The 12,226-nt window shown below is 37.0% G+C and overlaps 1 protein-coding gene across 1 annotated transcript in view; it reads right to left on the bottom strand.

The window, feature by feature from the left end:
* Nucleotides 1-12,226, bottom strand: part of DTWD2 (DTW domain containing 2) — a 98,890-nt gene that overhangs the window by 62,970 nt on the left and 23,694 nt on the right. The window contains exon 2 of the mRNA XM_056325236.1: nucleotides 2,194-2,284. Within this exon, the coding sequence (XP_056181211.1) occupies nucleotides 2,194-2,284 (91 nt within the window). The remainder of the gene's footprint in view (nucleotides 1-2,193; nucleotides 2,285-12,226) is intronic.

A 12,226-nucleotide genomic window follows, 5' to 3' on the forward strand; every position in this document is an offset into this window, starting at 1 on the left:
CAAATGTCTACAGTGGCCTGCACACCTAACTATGCCATTGACCTGATATAAGGTTCAGAACAGGCATGAGAAGTGAAAAATAACAAAATTATTTTATTTATTTTTATATATATGTCTATATGCAAAGAAGAAAAAGAAATTCAGCTAGGCAAATAACTCCTTCACTGTTCCACTAGTCCTCATGCTGGGTTTGGGATACCGGGTTTCTATATAGTTTTTAAATTACTCTTATTATGAACAATGGTACACTAACACTGTTCAGAAAATAAGTATTTACCCCTTGACATGGAATGCTGACTTCTTTTCAGATTCCTCAGCAAATAAAAATGGAATGCAAATTGACCTATTATGCAAAATGGAAGCTGGATGGCAGGATTCCTCACCTGGGATCCACTGCTCTGCAGTGATTCCTCTCTCTTTCACAGTACCTGACACCTGCACAGGTCTATCTGGCAGCATGGCCTCTGGATAGTAAGAATGTGGACACATAGTCATATTAATCGGAGGACAGGAAATGTTGCTCCTGACTTCCTGTATTACTGTCTTGCCTAAATACAAGTCTCAATAGCATCATTTAACCATAGTTGGTGGCTAACTTTACTGCACTATGGACTTCCAAAGCCAATAGATAATGAAGCGCATGAAGGATGACAGTCAGCACTGACATGCAGTAGCAGAAAGACATTCACTATCTGGTTAGTTTAACAAGATACTTCTGAAACGGACTCCTAAGAGTGTATCTGTAATGAAATGGCAGACTAAAGTATCAGATACAGTCCAGAAGGACTGTACATCAAGACCGATGGTATTTTGAGTATGAGCAGTCGTAACAAAGGGAACCTATATTTTGTCAGGTATATGCCTCTGCTGTTTTGGAGTCAACAACATCACCTGTGATCACCTAAGAAACACTTTCAAAGACCACTGTAAGACATTCTTAGCTTCCCACCATTTGTTTGGATTTATCTCTGATAAGCCCAGTGCCCTCATATAGTCAGATAATTCAACTGTTCCTCTCAGATGGATTATCTTCAAATGCAGAGGTCTTCCAATGTTAGTTCATCATGTGAATTACCACTAGGTAACATACACAAATGGAAAAGTTGCATCCCATTATAACAGACAGCTGTTGTGATTGCTGATTAATAAAAAGTGCAGACAGATTTTCAGAAGGGTATGGGAATGGTGTATGAAATCTAAACAGAATCTGAGAACTTCTAATACCTTCCACCACGAATAAGAAATTCAATGCAATTCAAATGCCAATTCAAAGTTCTCTGCACATTTTTAAACCTCTGTTTTCCATCAAGTGACTTAAGCATATACTTCTTATTTCAAAAGTACTTAAGCATATTCTTATTATAAATAGCCAATTAGAAATCACAGCATTCCCAGTTAGGGACCAAATATGTCATGGCTTCTTTTTTGGTTCACTGCAATAAGACTACTTTTCTGCTAACATGCTCTTTTAAATTCTGCTTAAGTTCCTTCATGCAAAGACTCTCTGTGTGCTCATTAAGCTACTGTATAATCTAAGTAAACAGCTGGACCAGAAGAGCACAGGTTTCTGAACTTCACGGTTTAATTTGTAGACCCACCATCTATCCAGATCTGTTCAATTGCAGTCCAACTTCTAAAACCCTTACGATCAACCACCAAACTCCATCATTAACAGACAAGAAAACACTAACATAAATTCTTCTATTAGGTAAACCAAAACATACTGTTCTGAAACTATAGTTTTTCATTGGCTGAACAGCTAAAGTCATCACTAAGAATTGCTTAATTCATTTTTTTAAAAGAACACTAACATCAATAAAAAACCACTGCTGTAATCAAAACACATTCGTCCTTGGATTAACTCTGAGCACTTCCGTGAGACACCATGTCAAGGTTAATTCTTGCATTTTGTACCAAGGCAAGTAAACTTCTGATTCTAGCAGGACTATTTAGATAAGGAAAGACGTCTTGTGTGAATGGAAGTTGCAGAAATAAGATGTCATTTCAGAAGATATAATAATTCAGAAGAACTGAATAAAAGATACAATAACTCAGGTGAACGAGCACTTCAATCATCAAGTTTGAAAGGAAAAATCATTCCATGATGTTAACAGCATAGCTGTTTCCTCTTGCCTACCATTTGCTGCATTAAGATTCTAGCTGAACTCCAACAATTACTGCAGCATTACTCACCTCTGCTGGATGCTGAATTATATACAAGCAGATGGAGACCTTCAGAGGATGTATTGGCAGGAACGGACATAAACACACCTTCTGAGGACGGCTACAAGACAGGAGGGAGTGAGAGAACAATACAAGTAATCAGCAATTTATGAAAGATGGTATAAATATGTTGTAATTACATACTGCATCCCAAGAGGCACACTAAGAACTTCCCCTTATGACAATGTATTAAGCATGATGCAATTTTCTGTTTGAAACTTCTTCTGTTTCTAAAAATAAAGAAGCAAGGTTTTCACTGAAATAGAGTTTTGAGAACAGTGAACGGTGTTGAGACGCCTCCTGTGGTCTGTCTGGGATTAAAGCACTCTAAAAATCCTTTCACATCTTCAAGAGAAGAAACTTCCTAGCATCATACCCCAGTCAAGTCTGTTACTGCTCTTCATACCAAGTTAGTATTACAACAATTTCACAAAATATTGTTAATAGAATATATAACATTTATAATTGATACATTTATAATAGATTAATTACAACAGAAAATTTTACAAGTATATACACATAAAACCACAGAGATGCCATATTTATGATTGGGTTCATTTTTTAGAATTCCATCTATGCAGAAATATGTAGTAGACATGTAATATTTAAACAATAAATCCGTATCAGGAACTTCTAATTTAAGTCTGAGAAAACAAAATAAAAATTATTTCAAATCCTTTGGTGTACTTCATGTAGCTGTTAAATGACTAACAAAAGAACTCTTACCAAAGAAATGAACTTATATATTGCTTGGTATGAAACTAATATGCTGAATGATCAAGAATAAACAGAAGCAAAGAATGAAGCTCAAAGTTAGAGTAGTTTTAGTTGTTACACCAAAAACACATACACACACACAGAGATGTGCACACACAAAAATCACTATAGCTACTTACATACATTCTTCAATAACTCAGAAAAACAAACTATTTCCTTAACAGTGACGCTATTACTAGAATTCACTTAAAATGACACCATGCCTGCAAGCAAAGCTCTCTGAGCTTAAAATATATAAAGTCAGGATTTTCAGCAGAATGCACAACTTCACTTACATCCTCCTTATAAGCTTTATTGGTTGTCATATAAACTGTTGTTTATATGTTGGTCACACATCAAAGACTGTAAGCAATCACTGCACCAGATGTGGTTTACAGAGGTGAATTCTGAATACAGGTCCAGACCAAGTTCATGGTGAGCCAGACTGACACTGTGTCCAGGAGCGCACACACCCAGCCAAACTGTGCTGAGTAATCCTACAGTAATCCAAGCCTATCTTCCCTAGTCAAACATCAGCACTTATCAGTAAATGGCAGCATTATGAAAAAGCAGTAACAACAGATAAGCTTCTCTTTCACAGTTGACAGGTGTTTTAGTTTAAATCCCCTACTTCCAGCCTTCAGCTACAGAGACACAGAGACTACTTACTCCCTTTTCCACAGGGTATACAGTTAAAGGTTATGCAACAACAGCCTAAATCCAAAGCAGTAGAGGGAGTGTTGATGCAAGGGAAGGACTTGGTGTGGATCAAAATTAGCACTGGGAAAAGTATTTTTAAATTAAAAGGCCTACACTCAAGAAATCAGCCTAACGACAAAACATTCAATATTCTCATACACTCTTCGGTACACTATTCCAGTGGGCTGCTGCCCATCTTTCTTTCACATTTCTAGTATGGCATTTTCCTGTTGCTAATCCTGCATAAATTTGACACTCTCTGTTGTATTAATGGACAGGCTTTGGGCCTAAAATTACGTACTCCTCAATTTTATTATTCAGTGAGCTATTCCAGGGACCTTCACTCTGAATGAACTGAAACCAACGTTGCTTCCAGGTCTGGTGGGTCTAATTTCAGTAGCTCTGTACCACTGCCTTTTTTTCCAAAATTTTCTCATGTGTAACCAACTGAAACAGGAATTTCTGAAAACAGTTGTGTTAACAACCTGGAAGAGGAACATATCCCTGGAGGCTGTTTATTGCCTGTGCTCCCATTATTAAGTATAAGTTCATCCTCTTTTTGATCAGCAGATTTAGCAGAAACTCTGTTTTGTACTAAGTGCAATTCCTTAGTTTCTATTATTAAATGGCTGGTTTCACTAACATGAGAAGTTGTTACAGTTCTCCCCATTATTATGTTTTCTACTGAGGAGAGATTCAGGCATGAAAATCTACTACACAAAGCTGTTCTGAAACAGTTAGGTGGTGACTTCAATACAAAGACCTACACTGTTTACTAGCTTTCATAAGCAGACAGAAACAGCTTCTAGTGATTTCTGACCTCAGTGTGTTTAACTACACTGAAGTTAGTTAGATAGAAGTTGCTTATTTTCTTATTTTCAAGTCCCCCATTTGCACATGCTTTTTGTATTTTCCACACTGGCTTGGATTTTTCACTAGTAGTTTTTTTAAGCTTTGTTAACCTCATTAAAAAAAAAAAAAAAAAAGAAAGCAAAAAAAGAAATCCACAAAACAACCAAACCGAAAAAGGAAATTACCCAGAAAGCAAGTATTTTCAAATAGTTACAGAACAAACTCTACCTATAATTTAATTTGTAGAGAGTAGAGCACAAACCATGACAAATAAAATCCTTTCAAATATAATTTAATAACTTACATATGTATATATATTACTTAACTTTAAGCACCCAATTAGGTACCTAATTTTGTTGAATATGTAATTTTACAACCCCGTCCTGGGGGCACAAGACTTATTTCTGTACTTTCACTTTGATACCTAACAGTTATTGTGCAAAGAGAAAAAAAAAAAAATACTGCTATGTGAAACTGACATTACCAGCTTGTATCAGTTGGATAGAAAGCAATGCGGAACAAGAGAAGTTCTGTTTCACCACTACAAAAGCTGCCTTTGCTCTCAGAAAGGCCACCTAGACAGAAAAGAGGTTTTGTATTTTTCTTTTGTTTAGACTCTGCTACAGTTTTGCCCTGCATAAGCAGCTGATGTTACAGAAGAGTAGGGGCAGCACCAGGGAACTTATTTGATGATGAAAATCAGTTTTCTCCCATTTCTGCAAATTGAAGTACCAATCTGCTCCAGGCAGTAACAGTACTGTTCAGAATATTAAGGAAAAGGTTTGTGGGTGGGGATTACAATGTGAATTAGGATAATTTTTACAGTAGTATTCACCAGCATGCAATTTCACTACAGCTCAAAGCTATCCAGTGGTTTCTTACCTGTTTTTCAATATGGCATTTCTAGTTCAAGCACTTATGGCAAAGTGACATGTCACATTGGTGGGACTAAAAAAAACACCACTCCAAAAAAAAAAAAAATCCCCAAACCAAACAAAAAATATAGTCTATATTCCCAGCAGAACTGAATCTGGACAGGGAACTGTGGACTATGCTGTACTGTTGTATCAGGTCTAGAGTGATTACTAGTTTCTGGGCAGAGATACCCTAGAAGTGAATATGCAGCAGCCTGGAAAACAGTGAGTCTGAAACTCCTCCCAAGCCTCTGTATGATTTTTCTACAAATATAGGTGTCCTCACTTGCTTCAGGACTAACTTTCCTCTTCTTCTATGTCCAAACACCTTCTGAAAACAGGCATAGTTCTGGGAATGCAAATGAGTGTGAACTTTCACGCCCATATTCAGAAAACTAAAGGTAGGTAATTGAAAACCCAGACTAAGCAAAGAATAACAAGTTACAATTTTATGCTCAGCATTTGTAGACATTTCCAGGGAAAGATATAAAGAGGTTAAACGTGCCCAACCCATGTTCTACAAAAAATGCTTGCAATATTAAAATGATGAGGAAGCTGATGTTTTTAAACTACGATCACTTGTGGCAACACTTTCATGTTCCAACACATACTGCCAAGGTCAGGCCCCAGACCCTTGCCTGCCCAAACAGAAATGGCTGCTTTAAGTAAATCAGACTTCTCTACTGTTTAGGTCAAAACACCAAGGGTTTCAAGGTCAAAAACCCACCTGAGAAGTCTGAAGAAAAGCCACATAAGTTACCATATGTTGGCTTTATACTAATGTTTTAATGCATGTTTTAGACTAACACAAGTCCATTACACACATGCATTAAAAGAATATTCAGGAGTTTCACAAAGCTGTGTTGGAAGTTTCAAGGCACAAGCTCATCCATTTTACAAAATTTGAGAATAAATGTTATTTTTGCTAGTTTTATGTTAGGGGACAAACACAAATTAAAAACAGTTTTAAGATTACATTTTGCATCCTCCACATCAACCACTACTGCTATAGAAGGACCTTAAAAGAAAGAGTGGATTAAGTTTAAACATAGATATACATAAAATGATGCACTTAGGAAGAAACAATTCTAACCCAATATATAGAAAAACCCCAGGATCTGAGGTTAATACGGCATGACATTTAGGTGTAAGACCTTAAACAGTTCTGTGAAAATGGCACTTTAATGCCTGGAACTTCTTAAAAATGCAAATCAGATGTTAGGAGTTACTGGGAAAGAATGAAAGAATTGAACAGGCAACATTATTATGCTACTAAATAAACCTCTTGTTTACACTCCCAGTGCAAAAAAAGGCAGGAGAAGCAAGGTCAAAAACAAACACAACGAATAATTCCTCATGCCACAGACCTCCTTGCTGACCAGTGCTGTGGCTACAAGAATTTTACATGGGTTCAAGGGAAACTGGAAAAAATTGCAAAATAAAAATCTATCAGATATTGAAGCACCACCAGTGAAGGTACAAAGCCACAGCCAACTCTGTCCCCTGAGCTAAAGGCAGTTGGAGAAAGGATGAAGTATCAGCATATGCTTACACTTTCTTCTTTAGATATATGTACCCACTCATAACATCTGTTCATGGTTGGTGACAACATGCTGTGCAAATGGACCTTTGACATGCTCTAGGATGGCCATTCTTCTATTCTCAGTCATTCTGCACAATTAAAAATGAATGTATACAATGCCAATTGCAGTGGCTTGAGATTACTTGGCTCTAATTTTTTACTTTTTCTATTTTAGCTCTAAAAATTTGTCTGTATGTACTTCTGCACTTCTCTGGGTAAAATCTTACAGCTCCTTTGCAGTAGCCTTCTGTAATTGACAGCACTTACTGCCATCTTAAAAAGAATTTGCTGAGTATACTGAGTTTCTGCTTTCCTTCACCCTAAGGCTACACAGCGTGTGACCTAATGCAACTGCCACAACTTTCACAGAAGATAAGAAGCTCTCCCTATTAAATAAAAATCTCTCGTGCTGAACAGAAGTGAAATAATGGATTATCTCATCCTCTACATGGTCAAGGACCATCTGGCAAACCCAGGGCCAGTACAGCCAGAAGAAGGATTTGTGTTTCCTGTAGCTCTGCAGCTAACAAGCATAGATCCTGCAAGAAGAGCCAAACTGCCATGGTCATCAGCTGAACTGTACATTAAAGACAGGCAAAAAGTTCACTATAGCTGAATGCACACAGTAGACTTCAGATTTCTGAAAACTTGCCCATCCTCTAATCCTAGTAAATATGGGTCAGATTTAAATTAGAAACTCCAGAGCTGATGTCCCAAATACACAAGCTCTGCTGATCTGCTTTGTTAACTGAAGCTCACACATGCTTTTAAACTACTGAATAAAAGGAAAACTGTGAACTATAACACTGAAATAATAAATGAAGGAATTACTTAGAGTTCTCCCTCTTCTTTTATTTTAAAATTTAACAGGATGAGCCAATTCAACCATTACCTCTGCTTCAATTATTATGAGCTGCCCTTATTTTCTCAGTAGCAGGTAGTTTATAGCTAATGTGGCAGGGCAATTTTAAAGCACTACAAGACAGCTGTGTAGCATTATCATGTATTTCTCACTGTTGCAATGCAAGTAGTCCTTCAGTCTTGTGCTCAGTTACCCTGGAGCACAGAAGTAATAAAATATCATGTACACCATACTGCAGACTTAGTTACAAAAATTACAGTGACTATATTTTGTTGGGTTAACTCTCCTGTTCACACTATTGTACTTTTAAGATGTCTAGTACTATCCTCACAACCATTCAAATCAACTAGCCTAAAGAAGACTGACTCCCACTGAAAAGATCAAGAAATAAAAACTTATCAGAAGTAAAATGATAGAAGCTCATCAGTTTTTAGCCTCAGATTTCTGATTAAGGTTTTCTCAAGAGCCTACCAGCTCTTCAATTTCTCTTTAAAGCAACTTTTAGAAAGCCATCTTTCTGAGAAGTGCTAGAGTTCTCATGAAATACAGAGAAACTCAAGAAGTCACCATCACTGTTCAGGTTTCTTCTAAGATTATTTTGGACATTCTTTACTCAAGCAAAATTTCCAAGTCTTAGTTTAATGGTGTTTCCTGAGAAAATCAGGCATAGAAGGTTAATCTGCCTCCACTGCGTTCCAGCTTCCACCCTTTCCCCCAGGCTCTTCCAAAAGACTTTGGAACTCACTGGTCATGAAGCATAAAAATTTAAAATTAAATTCGTACAAACTTCATTAAAAGTCAACAGCCATATAAATTAAAAACACCATATCAGAAACACAGGTGGAGAGAGTATCAGGAACAATCAACAAAGCACTTCCTTCTCTACTTGGTAACTTATACAGCACCAGCAAGAAAAAAAGGAAAAAAAAAATATTGCCAAGATCCTGCTTCCCATTAGAAGTTAAAATAAAACAGGTGTATAGTTTTGGTTTAGTTTTCTTGTGGTTTGTTTTTTTTTTTTTAAATGGTGCAGCCAGTGAATTTAATGGAACGTATCCCACTTCCCCAAGTAAAATGATATATTTAAATGGAGAAGCATCTAATACAAATCCTAGTGAAAATCGTTTGTGCCTTTTGAATTTTGAATTTTTAACTTAAAGGGTGATTAATTATATAAGTATATTAATAAAACACAACTTTCAAAACTGATAATGGTATCTACTCATTAGTCAACCTGCATTCCTGTACAAATCACACAAATACTCCTTCTCATCCCCAGCTCCCTGACGTCTTCATAAGCTCTAGAAGCATTTAAAGAGCACAAGTCTAATTATATTGCTAACCTCCTCTGTCAAAATGTGCACAGAAAAAAATATTCTATCCAAAGAAAAGATCACACACAACAGGAAAAAAATTATTTCCATGTTACCTACCAACATGCATCAACAACTTTGCAAACAAACTGCCTTTAGGTGTAAAAAGGTAACAATTTAGATAAATTTTACAGTTATCCTGAACAAAGGCTTTTGTACCCTTTCCAACACAACTGGGGACAGCAACTTCAAGCAGTCTGACACAGCAATAAATTAACTCAGCTGATCAGAAATCTGGAATACTTCCTGTAATCTAAAGTTCTACCACTATACCATAAGAGAGCTATGAAGTTATTTGTTGTCTTTACATTTTGTGGAAGACAGTTTTCCGATGCATACAGAATGTGAACTGTGCTAATGAGCTAGAGGCACTGAGTTTGAATGGCAGGGAATCTGTATACCGTCTACAGATATCAGCTTCATCCTTTCATTGCTCTGGAGTGCCAGGTAGAAACAGAGAAGAGTCCTCCTAGAAACACCTGTTTAGAAACACCTGATCAGACTGGATCACGTCGAACCTGCAGTGTATTCTGTTACAAGATTCAAAACTTTTCCATCTAGTTCCAAGAAAAGCCAGTGCAGCACCACATCTTAAATTCATTAAAATATACCAGACCAAGTTTAGCATTTTGTGCCAGAAGAGATTCAAGGCAGTAACACGGACTTCCAAACAAACATGATCATAGAAGTGACCAATTAAATACAGGTTACCATCCTATTTGAAAAGTTAGTTTCCAGATGAGTTTTCTGATAGATGTACAGATGAAATAGCACAACAACGTAGCAACTGTTCTTGCCACAAGACACTACCAATGCAGTAAGCTTGGTCACAGTATAAAGAGGCATGACATACAACACTAGCACCCAACAAACAATACAGTATTTTTAGATAAAAACTGCCTTTGAACCAACCTTAGTATTCCACCACCGGAATTATCGGGGGCAGAGAATGAAGCAGTGGGAGAAGGCAATGTGATGGGGGCAGAGAAGAGGTACAAAGAGAGGCTCAGTAAGGAGGACAGGGAGACAAAACTATCTCCCTGCCTCTCAACAAGGTATGCAGCACTAGTGACGACCTAAGAGATCACAACACTGTTTCCCAGCATTCAGATTCCCTCGGAATATGCTGTCAGCAGTTCTGTTCCTACATGTTATGGTGAGGAGATACATCCCTTGCCCCTCTTTCCATTTTCCTCTCTACTCTCAGCAATATGGGCTACAAGCCTCCTGACCAAAACCCCGATTATATTTTCCATCATATTCAATCAAGACTTTTGTATCAATTTGAAAACTACTGCTCTCTTACAATTTTGAAACAACCCTGGGCCTTTGCCCAGAGCAACAGAATTCAGAAAACTCAAAACAAAAAATAAGGCAGTTAATTGACAGAGGCATCAAGCAACACCATCAGAGAGTAAATTCAAAAGGAAAAACCTTCCCGCACCTGTTTTGTGAATTTGTATTCAATACCTGTTCATGAATTCAAATTCATCAATACAAAACACTGTACATCTTACCACATGATCACATGAACAAAAAAATTAACAGCAGGAAAAAGGGTATCCCTCATCAAAAGATATTAAAGCGTGAAGATATGCTTTTTGATTCAGAAAATCCCAGAACCACTATTCCTATCAGCCACAAAATATCGCTCCACAGTTGCCCTGTGTTACGCTGATCCCCAGGCACCCGTTACTCACCACTGTTCAGCTCCCCACCACACAAACCCTGGGTCTGACCCATTTGTTCTGATTATGGTTTACTGGCACAAATCACTGTTTAAAAGAACACAGCTGTAAGGCCATGTTCAAGCAGCTCTCAGGTCTTTCAGCCTTCATCAGCATGCTAAGCATGAGTGCACGTTTTACTGTTACTGAACAACACAACCAAGTTGTTCAGCCACAGATCTCAAAAAAAAAATATGAAGCAATAGACCATATCCAGTTCCTACACAAAAGAAGAAAATAAAGTTCAGCAAAATAAGCGTTCTGAACCACAGCACAGATTATATTTGGTCCCATTTTAATGTTTCCTCTCAGAGTAACCCAACACATTTCAGGAACAGTATGTCCTGAGCTCTTACTGAAATATAAATAACAAAATCTATCTCAAAAAGCAAAACCATCAAAACCATCCCCAATGCAAGTCTTAAAGAAGCTGTTGTGTTAGTGCTGATTTTGACCTTGGAGTTTTCTGTTGTTGACACCCAGCCACTGGAAATGGGATTTACATTATCAACTCATTTCTTTTTCAGCACCAAAGAGTTATCAGTTCACAATGATTCTCAGTCAAAGATGAGCTGTTCTGGACTTGAACACCTGTAGCAAAACATTTGAAAAGACTTACTTACAAAGATTACAAGATGTCATTCTTCTTAGATTTAAGACTAAAACTGGACAAAAAAGCAACTCTCCAGAGGCAAGGGATGGAAGCAGTCATTTATTTCATGACAAGCTCAGATTTCTCATTAAAAACAATGTTCTTGTCTTTTGGAAAATTACATCAGCTAGTGCATTTCTTGAAAAATTAGGCAAAATAACTAAAATGTGTATCTTTCTCTCCAAAAAAAGTGTATTTGTAAAAAAACCTAAAATTAGTAAAACGCCCAAAAACCTCCCTTTAAAGTATTCAGTAATTTATCTATCATTCCATTTCCCTTCTGTTTTGCATTAAACGTATTTTTCACAGTGGTTTTGAACACTTAAGTACACCGCACAACAGATTTATTATTACTGTTATTATCATCATCATTATGTATTGCAGAGATAGTTATATCATCATCACCATCATCATCATTATTATGTATTGAAGAGATAGTTGTATAAGCATCATCATCATTATTAAGCATTGAAGAGATGGTTGTATCTAGAGAATTACCACTTAAGGGTGAAGTGGCTTTTACAAAGAAGTTTATAACACTACAGTGACAGGCGATGCATAAGTAGTACATTCATTTGGACATTTC

This window comes from Falco biarmicus, chromosome Z, assembly GCF_023638135.1.
Source record: "Falco biarmicus isolate bFalBia1 chromosome Z, bFalBia1.pri, whole genome shotgun sequence".
NCBI classification, from domain to species: Eukaryota; Metazoa; Chordata; class Aves; order Falconiformes; family Falconidae; genus Falco; species Falco biarmicus.